This window comes from Calonectris borealis, chromosome 1 (assembly GCF_964195595.1).
Source record: "Calonectris borealis chromosome 1, bCalBor7.hap1.2, whole genome shotgun sequence".
NCBI lineage: Eukaryota > Metazoa > Chordata > Aves > Procellariiformes > Procellariidae > Calonectris > Calonectris borealis.
The window spans coordinates 78260400-78286082 of NC_134312.1; the positions used below are offsets into that span (position 1 = coordinate 78260400).

Sequence of the window (25683 nt, forward strand, 5' to 3'; positions counted from 1 at the left end):
AGCCGTCAGGCGGAGGGGTCCCAGCGGCCCGCCTTGGCTGCCATTTTGTGTCGCCTGCCCCCGAGGCCGGCGCGGCCGGCAGGGGGCGCGGCGGCGGCCGGCACTCCTCGCCCTGCTCCCGCTCCCGCTGTGGGGGCGAGGAGCGGGGCGGGCAGGACCCGTGGGGCGATCGATCGATCGATCGCCTCTGGCGAGCAGTAATAAAACGGCTTCCTTGGCAGCGTCTCCTCGGGTCGGGCAGCGGTAACGTGCATCCCGCCCGGAGGAGGCGGTAACAAGTCGTGAGGGGCTCTGTCAAAAAGTTGAAATGTGGTTAAAAGCAACGTGCCTGGGAGCATGCCTTCACAGACGTTACGGTCCCTCTTTTATTGTTTTTTTTTTTGTGTTTTACATGGCTGTTTTCAGGGCTTCCTCCCCACGCACCTGGTGGGTGGGGGTGCTCAGCACCACCCGCAGCAGCCCCCACGCTGCTGAGGGGGACACACGGGCCTAACCCGGCCGCCCTCCCTGGCCTCCTCATCACCTCAAGTCTTCGGCCCTTCAGGTGTCATCAGGCTGAAACCTGGCATGTGGCTCAGAAGGGCTTGAAATTAAAAAAAAAAAAAAAAAGTAGGCTGACACAAACGGGTTTGTCAGTTTTTAAGAGTTGCGGTGAGCAAAGGCTGCAGTTTCTGTGTGAGGCCGAGCTTTGTCTGTCTTCCTGTGATCCTCCCCTCAGCGATCACCCTGTCTCACCGTGAAGATGTCAAGTTGGTGAAGTCTGGTACCAACCTATTTATAAAGACCAAAGTATCTTAAAATGACTTGAGATAAAGGTTTGAGCGTGGAGCTCACCACAGTCCAGGCTTCCCTGCCCATGAAAGGTTTTCAATTTATTTTTTTTTTTTCCAATGACGTTCCCAAAATGGAGTATGTGCCGCAGGAAGCGATTCAAGCAAGTGCTGGCTGCAAGCCTGGCACTACGTGGCCTACGGCTTTCTGTATGAAGGAGCTGTGCATCCTAGAAACACGGCCCAGGGCTTTCAGTAGCAGGATCCCAGCGATCCAGCAGAGCATCTAGGAGCCTTGCTCAAGATAAGTCCTTCAACCTTTCTACTTCGGAGTGAGGGAGCTCAGTCTGCGTGGGCTTTCAAACTATTGGCCTGAGAACAGCAAGCCTGAAAAAACCTGGATGGCTCATAGCTCCTGATGCCATGAAGCCTAAAACCTTTGTGGTTTCAGCAGTTTTCTGACAGAGGGGAAAAAAAAAAAGGAATTTTAGTTTTCCATATGTTTAGAGAACTAGAACTATTTTGCAGTAAAAAGTTAATATAGCCTGAGTTTGGAGAACAGATCATTTGAAATGACTAAAGGAAGCCTGGTGAACAAGAAAGCTGGAGCAGCAGGACTCATCAGGAAAGAGAGACAGGAAAGATACCACAAAGCTGCTGAAGACGCACAAACCTTCTGAATGACACCTCTTCTTCTACTGCATCCCTCAGTAGCTTGAGGAGGCTGGTGTTTATGCTGACTTTAGGGACGGAGGAGTACCTCAACTAGTTATCTAGTTGTTGCTACCTTGTAGGGAAAAAAAAATGTTTTCTAGAAGGAAATGTAATGGAATTTGCCTTGCCTCCTCAATAATGAGGCATTCTTTCCAGCTGATAACTCAAACGGTAATGTCATGTTAATATCTGATTGAAGACTGAGACTGGCTAATGAGCTGGACACTGAAAGGAGTTTTTCCAAACCTTGCCGTGGCGTCTAAAAATTTCAGCGCTCTGCCCTTTGAGATAAGTTATTTCCCAGAGCATCCTGAGAAAACACTGATGTGATACATACTGGGAGATCATAGTGCTGGGCCTGCTGACCTGGTAAAATGAAGATTTAAAGGTACAAGTGTAAAATAATTTGTGTGGTGAAGGCCTTTTTTACCCTTGCTTTTTCCACTGCCCGGTATATCAGTCTGCAGGGACTGTCTTGGCATGTGTGTATGAAAAGATGGCAAAAGGTCCCCATTTTTAAGTTCCTGATGAAGGCTCCACCATACTGAATGCTACAGAGTCCAACTACACAGCTAGATGTTGTGATTTTTTATTATCTTTAAAATCTCTCTGGTGATTTTTCCATTCAGAAAAATATCCTTGTGATGCCAAGGGAGAATGATAAATTTTCTGAAAGAATCCATTAGTATTGAAGGCCAGGCTTTTGTGACTTTTACAGGGCTACAAGGTTTGTTCCAGAGAGCTATAGTATCGTTTGAGTAACAGCAGCGTAGTACCACCAGAGTCAAAGATCCCCCAAAATTGCAGAGCTGTCTCTTGCATTGCTCAGTACTGAAGTGACCTCCCTGACTTATGCACAGGAGGTGACAGTAATCACAAGGCATGGTTCATGTTTCCAGCCATGCTCACATTCTCATAGAGAGAGAATATCACACAAGCGATATCCTGGCTTTGAGAGTAAAACCAGGATATCACTCATAACTAACAGCTGGCCACCAGTTTAGTTTATATGAAACTCAGCTAGTTACTGAAGTGGGTTCTTTATCTTGGTGACCTTCCAAGGCAATCAGAGCCTTCTTGGAAGACCTTGAATCAGAAATGTTTGGATATAAGAAAAATAGCACTGCGCAGCACACAATTCTGATCTCCCAGGGTTCACAGATTTGGAAGGCGCTGTACCATATATAACTGTAGAAGACAGCACTGAGATACTGTAGCTGCTGCACCAAGGTCATGGTGTTCTGGGATCCAATTAAAATTATGCAAGATAGGCAATTTAGGAAAGAATTCACATAGAGCTCAGGGAGGAAAAAAAGTCATATGTGTTATGAGCTCAGTTACTTTGTAAGATTAATTTTCCACTATCTCATGATCTTGTAATAAGAGCACAAAATATTTTAAACATTTGATTTGCTTATTGATCAGAACTCTGAGACCTTACTTTCTAAATCACAGTTGTAGGTTTGACTTCCATTTAAGAGCAAAATTGTGGGCTTGCCTTGGACTATACACTGGTTGCAATGGGTTGTGAATTCGGTGAGTGGGCAACAGTGAAACTTGGAACAGGCACGTCTGATGCTTGGAAGCCTACCTCCTTCCCTGGAGGTGATGGGAGTAGAAAAGGTGGTAATGCCGCACGTCCTGTAATCCAGAGAATTGATCCTCAACTCTTCCAACATAACCATCATGCTCATTCCCAGAACCTATAAAGTGATAATGAGGGACGATACTGCAAGCTAGGGGATTTGCCATTTGATGGAAAGGTTGATATTTTGGGTGGGGGTGTAACAAGCCTATTCCTATCCTAATTCTCTCCTAATTCCTATCTCCTGAAGGACAAGGATAAAAGGTTTAGCTGACTACTGTATTTTAATAACTGCTTATATTGTTATGCTCTATAAACCAAAAACTGCTGCTGGCAAAGGGGATGGGATTTCATGGATGCTTTAAGCAAAGGTTTCCTTACAGGTATTGCTAGATTCATGACCTCTGTTAGATTAGGCTGGTGACTGGGGACTTATTCTGAGCTCAGGGTCCTGTTTTGCTTGCTGGAGTACAAACACCGAGTCAAAAGGGTAAAGAAGAGCTAAAGAAGAGCTCATAGTCCAAGCAGGCAAGATGAAGACTTGATTCCCTTAGAGCCAGCTGAAGAGTGTGTTAGTACCAGTGTTTTGGTCTCCTTTTTCTTTTTCCTTTCCCTTTTCTTTATATTTAAAAACTTTGCCTGAGGAAGCTAGCTAACCAAAAAAGACAAGAAAGGAAGAGGGAGCACAAGAGCAAAGGGTGACGGAGAAGAAGGAAGGGAGTGAGGTGGGGAGACTGAGAGGCTCAGTCAGTGAACAGATAAGAAATGTTGTCCAGCAAAAAACTGTGAAAAGAAACTAGACACGGGTGGTTGCTGCAGTCCGGATGGTCCTTTGCTCAGATGCAGGTCTCTCTTTCCACTGAGAAAGCATTCGTGATGCTCTGCCTCACACAGAACAAAACTGGGAAGGGAAGGTCCAAGAAATTGGCTGTGATCCTCCGCAGGCTGCAGTGATTACGGGTGTGCGTGTATGGTGCAAGCCAGTGTATCTCCAAGTCAGGCAGTGGAACTGCAGCAGCCGTGGCTGCCTGCAGGTTGGGTCTGAAGCTTTGTAGGATGGACTGCGCTTGCAGGTGTTACTGCAGAAATGGCAAGGGGGGCAGATAATTTCTTTCTAGCAGTAGTCAAAGGACTCTTCTTAAGTGTCGCCTTCTGCTTGCTTAGGAGGTAGATACTGTCTTGAGCATTTCTTCTTTTTCACGGCATAAAAGACAAAGAGACCCTGTGTGTGAGTCCTACATGCAGTCGCAGGAGCAGAAACCCCAGCTCTGTCTAAAGGGGGCAACTGTGGTCATGTGGGCACTATTGGTCACAGGATGCAGAAGTATGGGAGTACACAGGAGATGTTTCAGAGCTTGGGGAGATGGCCCAGTAAGCCCAAGGTCCCCTCCTATAAATCAGAGCTTGGCTGCCATGAGGGCAGAAATAAAGCAAAGGACTAGCAAAACCAAGGCTGTCCTGTGACCAGCCTCAATAAACGACAGGCAGAAACTGTCCTTGAGAGTGCCTTTATCTCCAGCACTTGCAGAGAGTCAATGGGATGGAGGGGGAAGGGTGCAAATAGTGCCTGCTTGGTTTCATACTTTCTTTATTCTCTTTATTCTTTGTTTTCTGACGATAAAGGAGCTTTATGTGGATATTGTAGCAAAGATGAGTCATAAGGTTTGTAACTTTATTTCCCCCTCTGCTCCTTTTATTTTTTCCTGATACTCACATCTCCTTCTTCCCTCCCGCCTTGCCCTTCCTCTGCTGGCGCAGCAGGACGTGCTGTGCCTTTAAGAAGTGTGGTTTTTCAGAAGACTAATTCCTGAGCTTTGGCATGTGTTGAGGCATGCCCTAAGTTTTGTGGTGTGGTTTATGAAAAACTAAAGTGCATTTGTCTAGGGAGGGTTTTAACTCCTTTCTGCCATAGATACACTTTACCTCTTTGTTCTTTGCTTGCAGAGCGTACACCATTCAGCATTTCCATAGGGATTTCTGCTCTCTTCTCCAAAAGCGGAGGGGAGATAACGTGAAGTAGAGGGCTTTTCTTTTCTTTTTTCAATTAAAATTTATATTTATTGAGTTGTTTTTTACATGGCAAAGCTCTGGTGAATAAAGCTGAGATAGCAAATTCTCTTGCTGATTATATCCTCCCACTGGCACCAATATCGCTGCAGTGTTAACCTGTCATTGCAGTAGCAGAACGGTGTAGCTGAAGACACGTTGACCCGTAGCAGTCAGAACATTTGGCAGCTTTATTATGTATTTCATATGTTGTGAATTTCTTCATGTTCCCATTCATCAACGTTACTTTTTGCTTCCTTTCCCCTCTCAAAAAGAAACTTGTAAGAAGACAACACAATTGTACTGTAAAAATTAACATAGCATCACGTAAATAAAATGTAGGCTTTTTTCCTTTTTTTTTTTTTTTTTTTAAAGCAAATCTTATTCTTTTGAAACCAAGTGTCTGCTTGGGGAGGTCTGCCTGGGTTTTGTTTAACATTTTCTAGGGGCAGCAATGTGATCTTTAAACCACAGCTCCCAGTGAGAACGTTACAGGCATACCAGTAGGTAACTACAGAGTTACCCTGGGTTATTATTTTAAAAGCTATGAGGTCCTGGATCTGCATGCTAACGTTGTCTTGTAATAACAGCGTAAAACCTCTTGGGCTGTCAGCCTATAATCATGTACCTGTACGTTGTTTTAGGCCTCAAGATAGCAAGCAAGTCCAGGTGAGCAGAATTCCCCTACATCTCCGGCACTGTGGCGGCTCCGGGACTTGCCGTGCAGTCACCCGCAGGATGTGGGCCCCACAGATGAAAGAAAGGTTTCTAGTAGAGACAGGCCTCTTTTTATGAGGAGAGACGTTGGAGGGGAAGGGAGAGAGCAGGAGCTAGGGCTGGATGTGCCTTCCACACTGAGGTGGTTGTGTGGCTTTGATTAAATCACTTAACCTTTGAGCTGCAGGTTTCTTGTGAGTGAAATAGTGGTATTAGCATCATGTACAGCATGCTGGGATTAAATGAATTAATGTAACAGTACTTTACAGTCTGGGCTCTGTGAATGTGCTGATTGCAGTTGTTCTATTTAAGAAGCTTGTAGTGCTCGTTACTGAGCCTACGGGAGGGCCCCCGCCAATCCCTCGTCCTCCCCTCCCTCCCAATTAGTCCGGTCAGTGCTCTTATCCCTCTCCATGACCAATAGCGAGCAATCTCTGCCGCTTAGCCTCTCGATCTTGAAGCAGTGCTGTATTGCGACAACTCTCTTCACAAGTGACTACAGAGGAACGGCCGCACCGCAAACCCTGGCGAGGAGCTCTGTCTTCTGCGTCGCCCTCCGGCTGCCTGGGCCCAGGGAGTCCCCAGCTACCCAGTCCCTGCAGCATCCCCTCAGTAGCGTGCTGGAACGGGAGGTGGAGGTCCTGGGATCTCTTGACATCTCTGCCACCTGCTCACGGGGTGGTCTGGGCAAGTCACATCACCTTTCTCCACGCTGAAGTGCGGATCGTATCTTTTACTTCATACCCAAGAACTGCTCAGGGCTGAATTAATGAATGCTGTGAAAGTCAAGGATGTCCGTGGATGCACACCACAATGTAAATGTGAAGTATTACTCTGTAGTTATGGGTGGAGGTAACCCTTGTTGAAAATGATTTATTTTATCATAAATCAACATTTGATCAGGTGGAGTCGTAGGAAGGAGGAAGAAGTATAGCGAAAGCCTGTCCTCTGTTACCTCAATCTGAAATTTTTCAGGAAACTGGAATGCTGCCTCTCCCATGTGTTTTGTGCATGCATCGACTCTGGATCTAGTACTGGTTACTGAGATTGATGGGGTGGCATAAAAATAGTCTGACTTCTATAGGTGTAATATTTCAACATACAGACAAAGAGAGGTCCTTTTTTTTCTCTTGGGATTTGGCATTTTATGGGAAAGCAAAGTACTGCTTTTTGCAATGTTGTCTTTCATATCCAAGGTTGACACAGCAGGTCCTTGGGTTCAGTCAATTAGCAAGTTGAGGATTTTAGGAAAAAAAAGCAGATTAAACATTATTGTGTGGCTACTGACATACTGGCATCATCAGGGTACAGTTTATAAACTCTCTGGTGCTGCTGAGGGATCAAAGAGTTAAAAATTCCAAGGGTTTAATCCAGTATAATAACATTTTGCAAGGCCTATCAAATTTGCAGCAAGTGAGAAGCAGAAAAGCGACTGAGCTAGGTGGAAAATGAAATTAGATGGAATTATATTGCCACAGGTTTATCTAACTAGTTGTTTCACTTAACAGGGTAGACGCACATTTATCTGAGCCCTCAGCAGAAGCTCAGACCGAGTTGTGCTCCCCTGCTCTCCTGGTCTGTATTATCCACAGAGATGGAGTGCCTTTCATCCGATTTGAACAAAGCAGTGTTCTGCTGCATCTATTTTTGGTCACTGATTTGTACGCTGTAGAAGCCATCTCACTCCTTAGAATACAGCCATATATTGTTGTGTTTGTTTTCCTTTTGCTGCTGTGTACATAGTGGATTATTGTTCGTTTGTTTGAAGGCTTTAAACATCAGGAAGAGACCAGGGATAGCGATGTCTTTGAACATAGGTTAGATGTGGAGCTGCAGGTCCCTTCCAAAGTGAAATGTTATATGCCATCTACTGTGATGCTCCTTTGTATACTTGAGGGTTTTGGTGTGGGAAGGACAATCAATATAATGCTAATCCAAGCAGCTGGATAAAACTGCTGCTGCTAAAGCTAGCACAAGGTAAAAATGGATTTATTTCCCTAGGTAGTTCTGCAACTACTTCCCTCGCAGGTAATATCAAATATAAATTTTGGAAGTAAATATTTATATGCAATAAGCTTAGCTGAGTTTGGGCGACTGGGGGGGAGGAATCAGTTTTTACTAAAATATGTCAGTAAATGATGCACATAGGGCAGATCTCACAGTGAGAAATTCAGTTCTCCTGTAATGTATGCTTTGCCATATTATTTGGACACAAACAAATCCAACTATGGCCCAGATCTAGACAATAGGTTATCACAGATGAAAAGAGTAAGTAAAGGTGGGGAAAAAAAGATAGGATAAGTTCATCTGTAGTGCAGCACCCTTCCAGTGAGTGGAAGGTTACTCTGCAAGGAGCCCTTGTGGCTTTTACCAGACTATTTGCAGACCAATGCCGTAGTGACAGAAGAGCAGTTCTTAGGCTCGGTCTATTGCAAACAATTTATTTTCTGAGAAAGCTAATCACTGTTTTGTTACATTACTTGCCAGCAGATGAGCCAGGCATTCCTGAATTTAAAACAGAAACGCAAGTGAGTGACAACGAGCTAAGCATGGGCTGGAGTCTTGTAGCAGCATATCCTTCAGCTCCAGTGCTGCAGTCAGAGAGAGAAAGAAGATTTTTCCTTTGAAGATAAGACACCTGGGGCTTTTGTAGAAACTAAGTATGCCCCGAGTTGTGCAGCTGTTATCTCGATTTAAAAAAAAAAAAGGCAGAGAAAGACAAAGCATCTGCCTCTTCTATGCACCACCAAAAATTCTGCAAAATGCTAAAACCCAAACCAGCACTTTTCATTCTGCAGTTGTGTTGCTTGCAAATACTTTCCGTCTTGTGGCTTATGTGACACTTCCAGCCAAAGCAGCCTCCCAGGCGAGCCATGAGGCTGTGCTGTGTGCGTACGGGAGAGAGGGAGTACGGGAGAGAGGGGGTGCGGGAGTGTGTGTATGTATATGTATGAGCGAGGGAGCGAGAGCGCGTGTGTGCAGTGTCGTAACGTGGCAGGGCACAGGCAGTTATGAAACTTTCCAATAAAGTCTCAGTACGTCAGTATTGGTTGCTTGGGGTTTTTTTTCTCTGTCCGTTGCCCTCCAGTTTCATTTCCATTTATGAGTGCAGAGAGAGGGAGGGAGAGGTTGAGAAATGCTAGCAGACCCCCCCAAGCCACTGGAGGAGCAGAGCAGTTCCCACGACAGGTGGAGCACGCTGCCGCAGCGCTGAGCGAGATTCCCGGGTCGTGGTGCCCAGGGACAGGGGGAGGGGAAGCCCTCGCACTCGGGGCAGCTGCGGTTGCAAGGGGCCCCTTCAAAGTGCTGCAGCAGCAGCTAGAAGTTCGACTTTTATTTTTTGAAAGGACTGGAGAAATTATTAACCACAGTTGATGACGTCAGAGTTGATCTGATTAAAGGTTTGTTTTCTTGCTGGCAGAGGTGTGCTCCGTAGAGACTGGTTCTCTCTTCTTTTTTTTTTAAGTTTCTTTTTTGAACAGCAAACGGAGGGAACTGCTCGCATTGCTGCTGCTGCTGCTGCCGCTGCTGCTGCTCCAGCTGCGCGTGTGTGTGTGTAAACAGGATGGTGTATCTGTAGCTGCCACGCGCAAACACACATTTGACCATGAGGACTCTTCGCAGGTTGAAGTTCATGAGTTCGCCCAGCCTCAGTGATCTGGGCAAGAGAGAGCAGGCAGCCTTGGATGAGCGGGGGACCCAGCAGCGACGGGCCTGCTCCAACGCTACCTGGAACAGGTAAGGTCTCGCACGATGTGCTGACTCCCCTGCAGCCTCTCCGGGCTCCCATGGCCGTGATTAACGTGCGGGTAGCTGCTCCGGCAGCTTGCAGGAAGGGCTGCCTTGCACCCAGCTCGGCAAGATTGCAGTACATCGAGCTTCTGTGTTGGTGCGCTACACGTACCGGAGTTCGCGTTCAAGTAAAAGACGGGAGCGGCTTTGTTCCCGTTGCTGTTAACCTTTCTCTGAAGGCTGATAGCAAAGAGCCTTTCCTGCAGATGGCTCAGCCTGCTCTTCCTTGTGATGGACAAGGACTTATTTCAAAGGGTCCAGCTACAAATATGTCTTTGTGTCTGTCTAGATGTTCGAGGTTGATTTGGTTTATTTTAGTTAAAAAAAATTTACATATACACAACTATTAAAATATATTATTTTTATCTGCATAACTATATATATTGCTGGTTGTTGGTACAGATATGACAAAGTCTACTCAGTTTGCTCACATTAATACAAATATCTCTCTGTGTGTGTGCATGTGCGCATGCAAGCACACGCACTTTGGACAGGGAAAAATAAGCCCTGATTGTTTTCTTTATTGTGTTTATACATCTGAATTTTATTACTGTTTGACAAAAAAAAACCCATGCAAGCATTTCGTTGAGAATGTGCCACTTAGCACAGATATTCGGAAAGCATCTTAGTGACCATTTTGGTGACACTCTTAAAGATGGAGCTAAGACTCTAAGTTGTTAGGAATTATATTATGTCCTTTTTGAAAATGAAATGTCATCTCCTGGATCACAGCTTGGAAAGCATCATATGTAATGTTTTATAATTGTATGGTGGTACAGGTGTAGGAAGAAAAATACCAGTGAAGTATAGACACATTTGTTAAAGGTATTTGAGTTCTGAGCACAAAAAATTAATTATAAAGTATCACATCTTCTGTCCCTCTTACCACTCGATTTGTGGTTTCATGCCTGTGTTATGAATTAGTTGTTTAATGCCAGCGGCACACCAAGCACTGAAACTGTACCAGTCACAGAAGAGACCGAGTTTCTGCTCAAATACCATGCTATTTATGTGACTCGGAGTTGCCCCCGAGGTCTGGATGGTGGTGCTAATTAAAGGTTAGATTGGGCCACCTTGGCTTGTGCCAGTCGGGGTTTCACTTGGCCAGTAGCCCCATGAGAAGCAGCAGGGAGTAAGATACTCCTTGGTGTGAACCAAGGTGACAGAATACGGTCCCCAAAGCCTTTTGTGATGGTGCGCTGACGGCTTTTGTTGGCAGGGATTAGCATTTCCAGGTCTTGCTTGTGGGGAGGGAGCCGTGGAGCTGGATGCGAATGGAGAGCAGGTCAGGCACCAGGCTTGCTGGGTGCGGGAGAGCTCCAGGCTTAAGGGCTGCTGATACTCAAACCAGAGGGTTTTCCTAAGTGAGCCGGAGCAAGAGTTTGTTATTTTTAATTCAGACAGGACAGGTATAGCTCTGGCCATAAGTGGTTGCTTATCAACGAGCTAGACTTCTGCGCATTTCATCCAGACGATCAGACAACTGTCCCATCGCCTGTTCCTGGAATAGGTGTCCGAAAATCACCCTGTCAACGCTCTGCGTGAACTCAGGCCTAACTGTGCTTTCCTGCCGTGGGTTGCCTTTTCCCTGTGCAGGGATCGCCAGGCCGTCCCTGCCGTTGGTGGCACGTGCCTCTGAAACGCCTTGGCAGTGCTGGCAGAGCGGCTGTCGTGCGGTCATAGGCAGGTGCTACCTGCAGTGGCAAGTCAAGTGGGCATTGCATGCCTGTGCTAACAGCTGCCTAAAGCTATGACAAGTGATGCAGATGACGAGCCGGTTGTGCTACATGGGCAAACAGAAGGCCCTTTATATCTTACTTTATAGTGCAGGGCTTTCTCCTGAGCAGAAGAGAGAGAGTGAGGGTAATACTTCTTTCAGACACAAAAAGACTCGTATCTTCTCTTGGTTTTAAGAAACTCGGCTATTCTATAGGCTGTAAAACTGCAGCTTATCCTCAGGAAAGCCAGGGCTTAAATGATGTTGGATTAGTTGTATTAAGAAGTTACCCACTGTAGCTTCTGCCTATCACCAGTGCATGTCCATCTTGGCATCTGTAACAGGGTCTGGTCTTGAAGGAGTTGGTATTTAGCTCTCCTGGAGAGACTGTAACGTCGGTGTCGCAAACTGGGTGTCTAAACTTTGACTCATCAGGAATCTCGGGTGGGTTTTGAAAGTCTTGGGCTGTGGAAGGTTTTTTATTTTTCCTCTGCAAAATTCAAACACCCCAACAGAGGACTAGCATACCATACTTGGTTTATGGGAATATTTGTTCTTCCAAACGAAAGGATTGCCTGTGCTCTTTCATTCTGTGCAATATCGAGCGTAAGAGATTGCTGATCAAGGAAGTCGAGGTGCACCAGCAGAGCTCTTCCCTCTCACCAAGCCTGGCTGTTCTATATTTAAATGTCTGCTGGTTTCTTGCCTAATGTTAGCAGCTGTGCCTGGGTGTGGCATGTGTGTATCTGCTTTTGAAAGAGGCTTTGAACCAAGTTCATCAGAACTGATGTGGGGAGAGGTAAAGCACAACCCTGCGGCAGGCCCTGCCCCACACGGGACTGCTGATCCCGTGCTGAATGAAAGTCAGCCCTTTGAGGTGGAGCGAGGATGCTGCCTCGGCCCTGCTGGGGACTGCGCTGAAACGCTGCCAAGCCAGAGTTTTCCTGGTGGGGTCTTCTGCAAGGTAGCAGCTCCGTCACCGCGGGCTTTTTCTGAGGAGGATGTGCGGCTCCCTTTCTGCAATTAGCTTGTGTGTGGCTGCAGTTTGGCTGCCCAGCGACATCCCCTCTGCCACCTCCGCTCTGTTCAGACTGGTCTCAGCCCTCAGACTGTTTATACCAGAGGATGCCTGCTGCTTTTGACACCGAGGGAGAGCAAACTGCTTAATCGCAGGGTTCAGTGTGCAGGGAGCACATAGCACTCAGTGCTAGTGGGGAAGGTCTCTTCCTCCCTGATAACTTTCCTTCATCTCCAACTAAAATGCTGTAAAACTTCTTGACACTGTTAGATCAAAGGGAAATCGGTGCCGAGCTACTGTCTGCTACTATGCAAATTAGACTTTATATCACGGCTTTTTTGAGCTTGCTTTCCCATGAACCCCAAAAGATCTGTACAGCAACACACCGGCAGTGCACGTTAACTAGCAACCAACAGCAACATAGTGGAACAATACAGTTTCGTTACAGCTCACACAATTTGCATTGGATTAAAATAGCTTAGATTTTTTCACTAGCATTGTCTTCAATTCCTTTTCTCCCCTCCTTTTCTGCTTCAGGCAAAAAATGAGGGCTGAATGCTGACTAAACGAATTGGACTGAGAAACCCAAGGTTTTTAATCTTAAGCTTGCAAGCCAGGGGGGCCCCTCTCAGAGCAAATAAAATCCATCGCAAGGTTTTCATTCTGACTGAGCTAGCATAGACTGCCTAATCAGGAGCTGATACTGTCTGAGTTGTGCTATGGAAAAGCCTCTAGTCAAAGGCACTTAGATCCTCTTTGGAGTAAGAAAATGGGGAAAATTCACGGAAACATGAAAGAGTAGGAGATAGCAAAGAAAAGGCAAGGAAAACACAGATGAGATGGCTGTGAAATTAGTGAGATCAGCAGTAAATCCAAGGAGATATACAGAATCGGAAAGAGTTTTATGGTTTGGGCTAATTTTTACAGGCTTGTAATAAGCACAATAACTTGCTATAAAGTAATTTTTACAGTCATGGGAACCATATTTCATCTTCTAATTAAAAATGAATGTTTTTTCAGATCACAGGGAGGCTTTTCTAGTGAAAACATTCCAGACCAGCATATTTATCTACTACTTCTACTTGGAAATTTTCTTTCTTCCAATATTTAGTGTTTATTTAGAAATATTTTGAAATATTTCTGCCTGTCTGAGGATCACCTTCTTTTTCCTGACCCTTTATTTGGAGCCCTCTTTGGAGCATTTGGCCATGTGCGTGCATGGGGGGCAGACAGAGCCAAGCTACGGGGCGGGGAGGAGGAACGGGGGGGTAAAGGGGACTTCCCAGCTGGTCAAGCCACCACTGCACCATGGAGCATGTGCCAGCCTTGACTACAGTAACAGAAAGTGGTGGTGGTGGAGAATTGCTGCTCCCCGTGGCCCTCCAGACATATTTATACTTGCTTGAATGCAGGTATAATTGGAAGCCAAATCTCCTTAGTCCTACATTCTGTAGAGATATTAACACTTGGTAACATTCAGGGAAGTCCCTTCACCTGTCTGTCTCAACTTCTTCATATGTAAGAATAGTGTTTATAGTTGGTAAAGGTGGTGAACTAATGCCTCTAAAACTCTATGAAGACGGAGTTTTGCAGACCAGCTTATTTTCGCTTGTATGATCCAGTGCGTAATTGCAGCCTATCCCTCTTTGCAGATTGGTTTACCTTGGGTAGAAATTTCAGAAACGTAAGTGGTCTAGCAGCTGCAAGCTTATTTTGAAAAGGTCAAGGCCTCATGGAAAGCCTGTGGAGTTGCAGCTGGACTGAAGCTGTGCTGAAAATGGGCTCTTCCTGACTGGATTAAGCTAATTCAGGAAAATGAGGTTTTATTCTGGAGCGAGGGTGTCTTCAAGGAGGTTTTGATGCAAGTATATCAGGTTAATTATTGTTAATTACCTATTCCCGTAACTGTCCAGAGGAAATGAGCCATAAGTCACTTAGTCACTTTTGAAAATGAAAATGTTGCCTTTAACTACCCAGTACTCACAAGGGTGTGATTATTCACACAGCATTGTTTTCGCTCATGGACTTCACCTGGAGCATTTGCAAACACTAAATAAAAAATGCAATGATATTTTCACCCATACTGTTTACATGAAGGTAGTGACTGCTTTAGAGAGCCAAAATTACCTGCGTGCTGTGCACGAATGAAAACGTGGGCCACTCCACCTGCTTTGCCAGGAAACGCCAAGCTGGGAGGGCCAAGGCGACGGTCAAAGCAAACAGGACATCAGGATTCAGACAGAGACTTGCAAGCCCAACTTTGCTGTTGTTCCTCAACTCTGTGGACACACTGATTCTGACCTGGCAGAAACCAGTGTTTTAATCACAATAGTTTTTCCTTCTTGGCTTCTTAAAAACATCAGTGAAAGAATAGGGGTGGTACTTCAGTGCTGGGGGGAGCCAGCCTTCCCCCCCCACCAAAGGCAGTAGTGTCTGGGTGGACAACTAGTGACTCAAGGGAAATGTACGTTTTGGTGGTATCGAGCTACTTAGGCAGTGGCTTTCTATTATGCAAAAATCAGAATAATAAACCCCACCCTCCCCATCCTGGCACTCATGCTGTTAGGCTGATTGGGAGTGCCATCAGTGAGCATCCAACTTTGTACTCTGAGGATTTACACCTTCCAGATCCCTTCGTGCTAAAGCAAATGGTGGGGAAGGTCTGCGCTGTGTGTGCTGGAGCTGTCATTCCCCATGTTTCAAGTGGCCAAATAGGCAGTCCTGGAGCTGCCGCCTCCTCTGAAGGATCGAGCAAACCTAGGATGAGTAGTCTGTCCAAAGAAGTCAAGTTTCTTAGCTGCTGGGTTGATTTTTTTTGCTGTGAGTGCCACCTTGGTTGTAGGTAGTTTTCTTTTGGCAATCTGTGGCCAACAATACATTGCTGGAGTTGCCTTGTCTTAATTCTAAAGGCAAACCCCCGAAAAAAACCTGGTCTCTGCAGTTGTCCGATCCTGATTTCCCCTCCTACAGCCAGCCTGCTCTAGCCATGCTTCTCTCTTCCCTGCCCACCTCCTGACGTGTGGGAAGCCTCCTCCCAGGCTTCTTTCTGCCCCGCTGCTGGTCTCTCAAAATGTCATCTTCTAGCCATAGTCTTCAGATCAAGAGTGACCCATGGTGTATGTTTTTACGAAAAGGTGCCAGCACAATGTATCTTAGTGCTTGGACTCAGGTTAAATAATACTGCCACAGCAATTTACCCTAATTCATACCAGTTGAGGAGCTGGCTAATGAATTGGTGTTGTGCTTTCAAGAAATGCCATAATCCTGTAACTCAGAGATTTGCCTTTTCTCGCGGTGTAAGGGTAGCTGTAGCTTGTTTCAAAGATGCGCTGCTCAGGTGCATAGAGCTTCCATGTCCCCCTTGTTCCAGCAGAAGATACTGGTGGGGGAGTGTCAGAAATTGCTCATTTCCTTAAGCAGGAGAAAGTGCAGCACTGCAGGAATAGGAGGTTATATCTGTTGGTATGTATCTGTTGGTACAATACAGCAAACTAGAAGCATTTATAACCCTGGACTTACAGTATGAGGTCTGGTCTTGATTGGGGACTGGAACCTTATTCAGTACTAAACATGGGCAATTCAGGAGCTGACCTTTTTTTTGGTCTCTTTTGGGCTCTTTTTTGTGTCCTCTGCGGTGCTGTGTTCTTGTGCACACATTTACACACACAGCAACTACAGGGAAGGTGTTCAGGGTAATATCAGTGCATAAGTGTACCCATTATTAACTTTCATATTGTAAAAGAGTTACAGAAGGGAGTTTACAAGGGATTTCCAATTCAGGTTAACTATTAAAATACAAGTTTAATTACATACATTATTGACTTAAGCCTCAGTGGAGGCTGGTCACGGGCACAAGCCACCTTAAGCATCTTGCAGGACTTCTGTGTGTAAGGAACAGCTCAGATTTTCTTTACACCAAAAGGTTGTACCATTCTGACTAAACCCTTTTAAACAATCACTCATTATAGAAACCATAGCATTACTTTGATTTAAGCAAGGGTTGGGTTTGTTTTTTTCATTAGCTTAAGGTAACTAAGAAGATTTAAGCTAGCTTTTTATTTTCCCGACACCAGCTTATGCCACTGATAGCATCCTGGTTATTCCGACTCCTCTTTGTTGCTCCTTGAGCAAGTGTGGAGGGGCAGATCACAGTGGCCTTCCCACACCGCCTGCAGCCTGGGACTGCATGCCTGCGCCCTGCAGGCAAGCGCTGCTGTCTGCGATAGGAAGGAAAGGCAGCTGGTCAACGCAGCAGGGCCAAGTCTTGTTTTCCGAACAAGGCAGTTGTCCCTCACTACAAGGAAGATCCCAGGCAGATTAAAAGATCACCACTAGGATGTTTTATGTAGGTGCAGTTCTACTACATGGGCAATAACTTAAATGTTATTGTTAAAAAAGCTTGCTCTCTCTTATTTCTTTGAGAAATAATAATGGACCTGTTAAGCTGGAAAGAGAAAACCTCCCCCTCGTTTAGAAAGGAGTGCCAGAGAGAAGGAGGGAGAGCACACTGGCTTCTAGGAGAGATATTTAGTCATTCTCTGCAGAAGGCTGGCAGGGAACATTGCAAAGTTCATTTCCGAATCAGAAGAGCGTGTAAAGACTGCTTGTTTTATTCACTACATTAATCGTACTTCACATATTACTCATAATATTAAAATATCCAAGTTGCTTCACTGTATACCAGAGACATTTAGCTGCCAATTTTCAAATAATCGTAAATTGAGTGTGTCTGTTTAAGCCAGCCAAAATAAGCTGGGTTAGATCACGAGTGTATGTGTGTGCACGTGGGTGTAGGGGGGAGAGGGGGATCAGCGTGGTGGGGGGGAGTGCTTAACGCCTTGGAAACGTCCTCAAAGGAGCAAAAGAGAGAAGAGGATAATGGTTCCTATTTTGATCCGCTTGTGCATTTCTCCACAGCGGGTCATATCCTTCACCTGCCACTTCTAATTTCCTTTTTCCACAGATGAATGTGGCTGAGCTTTTCTAGCAGCGCATGTCTTTGCTGTTCAGCGTTGTTGTGCACCTGCATTTCGAATCTTTCCGTGAATAGTGGCAGTTTTACCTTCCAGCCCAGTCCTCTGCTCCCAGCAAGCATTGAAAGGGGTTGTCTTACCAGGGACCTGGGGAGGTCTAACGTAGGTGCCTGAGGTCCCCACACACACTCCACTGCCGCCTGGCATAGCGCCTGCAGTGACATCCCCTTGCAGTGGGAGCAGTTGTATGTGGCTGGATCTGGCCCTGAGCCAACCAAGGCTGTCCACCAGTAGGAATCAGGCTTTCTCCCGCTGGAGACCTTATGAACAGATATCGCCTTTAGCTCTTCTTCACAATACAGGGCAACCCCAAATCCTGGTACCTCCAGGATGGGCAAATCTGGTCCTGGTTTTGCTTTCCAGAGCTCTGAAGCTGGTTGCGGCTCCATTGCACCAGACTCCAGCGCAGTTGTGAGCAGAGGGAGGTCAGCTGCAAAGCTCTGAAAAATGATGTTGCAGAGTCACTGGTAAAACCAGATCCCCAGGAGGGATCTGCATGCTGTAGCTTCTGATCCTCGGAAGATCTTTTCAGTAGCTGTTCTAGGGGTGTAATTTAAGTCAGTGACCCCAAATACACCTCCTGAGCACTTCTGTGGCTGGTCGTTACTATTCCTTGCTCCTGCTGAATACAGGCTGGGAGGTGCTATGCAGAATGAGAGGCAGTGCAGAACAGGAAGACTTCTGCCCTGTGGTTTATTTTAATAAGCCTTAAGATGTCATCTCCCCTTCTCAGGTGCAACATTGAATAGGAAGAGGCACATGCCAAAATCTGTATTTTCCCTTTGTGTTCAGGAGGGTTGCGAGGGAAGAAGAAAAAAGCAGTGACCATGATGGCATGTAATACTGCTATTGATAATTACACTCATTGCTTTTGCTAATATTTTCATAAATATGTCTTAAAACACCCTTTAGTGGTCAGTGTCATCATCTGTATTTTACACGTGGGGTATCTGAGGCAGACAGAAGTGAAATAAGGTGCAGTCAATGCCAGCAGTGGGAATGGTTGTTTCAGTAAAAGCAGTCATATTAGAAACCGAGTAGCAGTAGTATGAGCAGTAGTATGAGCTGATAAAGGTTGCTTTCTTGTGTGTTAGTGTCAGGAAGCTAAAGCATCTGTGAGCATGTTGAATAAAGGCTGAGCTCACCCTGCAGTTTGTTCTTGGTCACTAAAAGATGCTCCTTCGACCCCAACTGAAACCTAAAAGACCTTAATATTTTGGGGACTTCCACTCCATAGTTAAATGTGGTAGAAATTGTGAAGCGGTTCCAAGAGTGGAGGAGTGGGGATGAGCTGACAGACAGAGGGACCACGTGAGTCTTCTTTCCTTTTGGAGTCAAAGCTGTGAGGCTGTAAAAAGTGGCACTGGGTTGGGGAAGGGGAAGGAGACTTCTATTCCCTTCTACTAATGCTGGAACGGGTTTGGTCTCACCTTTCACTGGCATTTCTTTACCTTTGTCCTCAGACCTAAGCTCGGTGATTTAGACTGATGTGTCATCATGCTAATTGTGTCAGGTGTATTTCAGGAGCATTTCAGGGCTTCATCTTGAAGCACATACTCATTCCAGTAACCCTTTGAGGTGCAGTCTTGTTAAGTTCATGGGACCAGTAAGCATCCCTGCTAAGCATGTGGATTGTCAGGTACCTGCAGTACCTGGCAGGTCCTAGAATTTATGGGGGACATACACCCCAGGGACGGACATTATTGAGTATGTGACTTTCTGTTGAGCTAGAGAATTTTGTGGTCTCAATCCTGTCTTGGTTTGCGTCTGATTGCAGCAGAAAGTCACCACCTCTAAGCAACATCTGCTTGCAGAATAGTTACAAATGGCACTGAAAATGAAAAGGGAGCATTTTTGTAGGACAGATGTTTGCCTATGCCTAGCACATCGCTGCCTCTCTTGCTGTCTGCCTTAGAAACTCTAGACCTGTTGTTCTTTCAGCGCAGCCTTGGTTTTCCTTTAGCTGGAGCAAGAGCGTAAATCTTTGAGAAATGAGTAAGTGGTAATAGGAAACAGTCTTTGTAACCAATTGCTCCTTTTCTATTGTTTCATTTTTGAAAATGAATGAGAGATTGGTTAAATTGACTTAAAATTCATAATTGTCCAGTGTTTCTTTTATTTTTTTTTAAAGAACTAACCATTCTTGAGATTCCATTCTGGTAAAGGGATGCTATATTTGTGGATTAAACTTCAGATATAGCATCCATCCTGGATAAATGCTGACTTGTTGATAAAGAAATCAAGTAACCATAGCTCAGACAAACATATGCCAACAATGCTGGGAATATCACCACTGATCTCATAATGAAGCTGTTAATTGTCTCTGTGGTTCGAACCACAGAGACAAAAATATACTTAAAAATATTAAAAATATTAAAAGTTATACTTAATATACTTAAAGTACTTAAAATATATAAGCCTAAGTTTTCTGAAATTACTGATTTCAGATCTGCAACTGTTGAAGTTACTAAGTTGGAACAAATCGAAAAGAACTGATTTTCAAAGATGTCATCTATTTTCTAGACAATAATTCCCTTTAAGGCATCTGGGATGGGGTAGCAGAAGTTGTCTATGACTTTTATAAAGGTCCTGCAGTGTCTAGGCAGAGATGTTAGGCTTATTGTGGAAGCGATACCCTTCTAAAATATGCTCGGGTGCTAATGACTCCTAATATCCTCTTTCAGTATCCACAATGGAGTAATAGCGGTGTTCCAGCGTAAGGGTCTCCCGGACCATGAACTTTACAACCTCAATGAAGGAGTCAGGTAAGAGACTCGGCTCTGTGCATGGTGTTATTAGCCAGCGTGCACAGTACTGTTTGCTAGCACTCACACTTAAAAGCTTCTGCAGCAGTATTACAGGGATTTTTTTTCCCAGTGGTAGTTTCAACCAGTACAGTCAATTTGGTCTCAGTGAATAGCTGTTGCTGATGTGTGTTAACACCTCACTGCGTAGCAAGAGCTGGGTTCCTCCTTCTGCAGAGGAGGTATTTAGCTGTGAGGAGAATGGATTATTTCAGAGTCTGTCTTGACATACTGGATTGAAACTAAGGAAGGGAAAACCCGGACCCCTCTAGTAAAGCAGCCCTACACCACTGCAATGATGCTGCCCTTTCCATAGGTGCCAGGCCTAGCTCTGAAGTACTTCCCTTGCATCTGTGGAGGATGTAAAGCCTCCAAGCGCTCAGTGTGACATGGCAAGGAAAGATGGCCTGCCTGGTGGTCCCTTACATCTAGCTGCTCCTTTGGCAGAGGCTGAATATGCTGTAGATGTTGTAAAGCTGCTTGTCAGCACAGTGACCTGAGTAATGCAGTTTAAGGTTCCTATTTCTTTCTCATCCTGTGATGATACTGTTCGCAACAGACTAAATATAGACCAGTGAGGTGTATAATGGGAACTTTTTTCCTAAAAAAAAAAAAAACAAAGAGAAGGTGAAAATCCTACCATTTGAGTTATTTAAGTTACAGTTGCAAAGAATAGTTTACCAAGAGATAAGCTGATATCCGGATTTACAGCACTTTACTTTTTACTACTTTTTCTAGCACTTATTATTACATACTAAACCCTCTCTCACTGACAAGGGCAAGGTAGCAGATTTCCTTTTAGAAATTTGTCCCAACACTTTGAAGAATAAACAGTGGAAAAGAAGCTGCACTTACAAAAGACAGACAGCTTATTACATTCCCTGGCTGTCTTCAGATAAGAGCCTCAATAATTCCCTTTCCCTTGCTGCTTATTCCCACTCTGTCTGGGCACTGGAGTCTGACAAAATCCACAGAATATCAGATGTTCTGGGATTGTCTGTCCCTGTCTCGTTCCCAGTCTGGGATAGCTGGCCCAGTCTGATTACTTTAATTGTGGGAATATCTTCAGAGAAACGCAGGCGAATGACATTTGGCCCATGATCTCTCTTTTCCCCTCTCTCTCTCTTTTTGAAATTAAAAGAAACTTATTCTCCAGTTATTTCTTGCTTCTCTGGGGAGAAAATGACATACAAAGAATAGCTTTTCTAGGATGGTTGTCAGTTAGCATGATCCATCAATCATTTTGAGTTAGTTATTGGAATAATGGTTGATCGTTATTACTGTAAGTGCAGTTAGGATTCTTCAGCTTTATCTGAATGACAGATTTTACTTTCATTTACCTGGGTATAAACCCTGCACCATGATGATGCTTGCTAATATAGTTGTGTTGAATTTATTACAACATCCCAGGCAGCCGAACAGGCAAACTGACTACAAATAGACTGATTTTTTTTTTTCCATTTTATGATGGGCTTTGCTGCCGCATGATAGGCCCATTTCTGTTAGGGTAAGGATAGGCTCATCGCTCAGTTTTGCTCTGCTTCCTGGAGAACAACGCTTGGTGACTCATGCCTGAGCTGATGGACAAAATATTGTGAAATTTAGACTGTGCTAGAAAGCTGCTGTCGTAAATGAGGCATCAGCAGTGTAACTCCCATGGGATGAGCGAACGTTTGGTGAGATGCAGCGTGGCTTTCGAGACTGGTTCTTGTCTACTGCTGCTTTGAGGTTGTTCCCTCTTGCCTCCAACTTGGCCTGAAGAGCCTTCTAATTTATTGCCAAAAGCTGTCCATCCTCTCGGTGGCAACTCTGAGTTTGTTTTTGTGAAGCTTCTCATGTGCATCCTGCTTGCTTCATTCATAGAAAAAAGCTAAGATGAGAAAACTGTGAGTGGGCAAAGAGGACACAACAGCCAAAAGATCTGTCTCTAGAGGAGAGCAGGGTAGTGGTATTTTTTAAACATGCCTGTTCACATGTCCAGCCACAGCCTCTTTCCAGAAGCACTCCTGCTGTGTGCTTCATTTTACTGCTGACCACAGTCAATAATGTTTTAGGGCCTCCTGACTATTTGCAGCTGAAGCCCTTTTGCCTTGCTTAAATTCAGCTCAAAACCTAACTAAGAAATTACTGATTTGACACATACCAAAAATATCTGGCTTACTACTATTGTTATTTAATTCAAATTAACTTTCTTTGGGTTAATGTTGTTATTGAATGCAAAAAATACCTGATTCATAAACATGACCTCAGAAGTGGAACAAGTATATATTTGCCTTACGATTGTTTTAGATGCATTTTCCCCACAAGTACATAAATAAAAAGAAACAAATAGCCATTATTTCCACTGGGCAGAATTTGAGTGTGGAAGCATTCAGGTAATTGGCTAGTATCAGTAACTTTTTTCAACAGTTACAGAACAGTAAAAGAAGTTATTTTATTTTACCACTTTAATTAGAGCAGATTCTGGGATAGTTTTCATAATTAAACCTTGAATATCCAAGTTGACTCACAGACCAAGTGTAAATATTTGAATAGTTACGTTATGCCCGCAATATTTGCACACCATCGTTTTGACGCAGGAATGTCACGTATATTCAGCTACTGTATGTCACATACGTGCAAACAAATATGTATAACTTCCTTTTCTGAACACACATCTCAAGGCTTTGAACCCTGATGATGTATGCACTGCTTATTTAAGAAAACATCAGTGGGTACAAATCTGTATACTACCATTTACTTTTCTTCTAGGTTTGGCTCATAAAAGCTGCCACTCATTTACACCAATGCCTTTTGACACCGTTCTTGCATTCCTCTGCCATTAGAAAGTGGCCTTAGATATGGAGTTATTTAGTGCTCAGAAGCCCTACTACTAATAAAATCAGTGTGTGACTTCAGTCTCTTTCATATTGCTTTAACTCCTGAGTAACTCTGCTAAAGCTAATGAAGTACAGTAAGGTGGTAAGAAGATACTTGAGTAACTGGGAGTATCACCAGTGTATGTCCTGTACATTACTACTTCTGAACCCTTACTAGGTGATCTAATAGGGTATCGATTCAAAAGTCAGGTAATAAAAATCTATATGCATATACTTACTGTTTAGTGTTTCTCTTAGTATGATGTATGTGTGTGGTATTAGTAATCATATAGTAGTTTTTCCTTTTTCATTTCATGCACCATATGTCATTTCAAAGTGTTTATTTACACCACTTGTAAATAAGGAAGAAAAAGAAGGAAAGGGAAACACAGTGGAGGCAGGATGTCCTGTATTAAAGCTAATACATATTTATAGCTGCCTCTTTTCTGAGTTTCAGGATACTGATTTGATGCAAACAAAGCACATTTTAGTGGTATTTCCTCTTTTGTAGCAAGAGTTGAAATCCAGTAACGTCAGTTGTTTCCATTTGCTTCATTTGACTTTGTTTAACAGATACTACACAATGTTAGACTTTCCATTCTGAGTAACGTTGCAAGAGTTAATTTCAAAATGAACGAAAGAAGTGGCAGCAGGAAGATACAAAAAAGTCAGGAGCTATTTTAGCATATTTTATGTGAATTTATATTATCATCTGAATTTATGAAGTCATTAAACAGGCAATGAAGACCTGATACCAATAGTATACAAGCTTCATAAGAGTGCAAAATGACTGGCTTCAAAATAAGATGCACTTCTACCTGATCAGGGATCTTTTTTAGGTTTAATCAGATTTTTACCTGGATTCCACCATGATGTCCACATATCTAGATAAAGTTATTCGGTAATCTGAATTATCCAGGATCTGACAGATGACAACCTAACTGATTTTTGTTAAAGGAAATTAAGCAAGGATGAAAAAAAAAGGCAAGCAATGTCTTGGATCCAGTTTTGTTGTGGATCTCCTTTAAAGGAATATGGGTACAGAGAACATCATACACCAGTGTTCTGATGTGGCCTGAGGGCCTCACTATTTCACGAGAAATTAATTAAGCAGCGTGAATTATCTGTATTATTAGGGATTCAAAGAGCAAGTTGCATTAATTATGCTGTCAGTTCTTCTTCCACCCTGTAAACAGAGATGCTAATGTAGCTATAGTGCTGCTTGGTGTGATGCAGTCCGGTGCATATAATAACTACAGGCTGGTTGTTTAGTTCATTCACAGCTGAAAAAATGGAAATGTGGTGGGATTTTGTTTTATCAGAGGGCTAGTTATTGGATAAGTAGAACATAATTTTGTATTTCCTGCCCTAAATGCCAGGAATTATCAGTAGAACCTACAAAATGAAAAGAGAAGGTATTTGCAAATCACCTGTTCAAGACTATGAGGAATCCAGGACTAGGCTTCAAAGAGCTGGTAGCTTGAGGAGAGGGTAGAAAATTAAGCAAAACTGTCAGCATAAAGTATCAGTATTTTTTTGAAACAGTGGCACAAATTGATATCTGGGAATAAATTGTCTCTACCATAAGAGAATTCAAAACTGCAACTTTCTTCTTATTTTAACCTAAAAATGGTTTATCTATCCATGTTCAAGATAGGTAAGAAAAACTTTTAGTGCCATCGCTTGAGATCCAGAAAAAAATCACACCACTTGGACATTAAATTCCCACTTTGAGTGAGCATGGCACGATTTGGCCACAGCATCCACGTACTCATTGACGTACTCTTAAGGCTTTAAGACTTTAACAATCTTTATGGGAGGTGGGTTTTAACCCCTGCTAAGGGCTTGTCTGTGGATACCATTGAGGATGGAGTCTCAGGGCACTGCAAGGGTTGTCCTCTCCCATGTGTTGCAACAGCATGCCAAGGGGGCTAGCCTTACAATGCCGATTCATGGCAATGAGAGACCTACAGCTATAGCCTGAGCTGGCTTTGAAAATTTTTGTCCATAGATAGTTTGTCTGAATTAATCAGGTTTCTAGCAGAAAAGGATTTTGATGCTTAGGAGCACCTGAAAACCCCCTTCCTTTTGTTTATTTTCTGTTTCATTTATGCCTCGTGTTTCCACAAAGTGCTATGAGGTCAGCGTGGACATGTGCTTAAGGATAAATAAATAAGATATTGTATTTCGGCCTCCTAAAGATTGACCTGCTCCTCCTTTCCCTGAACTTTCAGAAGATCTTGAGAGGCTGTGCTGAAGCATGTGGTGTTAAAAACATCAGATCCAACTCCTGCAGACCTTTTCATGGAGCGTAGGGATGTGCTGGACTTTTTAAACCAGAAGTGTATTTGTTTACTAGTTAAATAATTTCATTAATTAGTTATTTGTTAGTTAAAGACATAACCCAAAGGGATAGATGATAACATGCTACTGAATATATCATTTACATAACTACCCTAATTGAAGTGGGTGTTTAGATTTTAAGTCGAATTTGACCTCATTTCTTCATGGGACCTGCGGTGGTCACACAGGGACGAGTTTTCAAAAGAGCTCCAGGCCAGATTTGCAAATGTTCAGAAAACCTGACTGGGGCTACATTTTCATAAGGTCCGAGCTCTCATTTATGCAT

General features: G+C 44.0%; 1 protein-coding gene across 3 annotated transcripts in view; it reads left to right on the forward strand.

Moving 5' to 3' along the window:
* Window positions 1-25683, forward strand: part of PRR5 (proline rich 5) — a 93749-nt gene that overhangs the window by 31208 nt on the left and 36858 nt on the right. Inside the window, exons 1-3 of one of the 3 annotated variants that reach the window (XM_075161898.1) lie at window positions 8958-9233; window positions 9457-9570; window positions 20077-20157. In XM_075161898.1, coding sequence (XP_075017999.1) covers window positions 9467-9570; window positions 20077-20157 — 185 coding nt within the window. In that variant the 5' untranslated portion in view covers window positions 8958-9233; window positions 9457-9466. Of the gene's footprint in view, window positions 1-8957; window positions 9234-9311; window positions 9571-20076; window positions 20158-25683 lie in introns of those variants that run through there. The other 2 variants (XM_075161890.1, XM_075161878.1) reach the window with 2 other exon arrangements.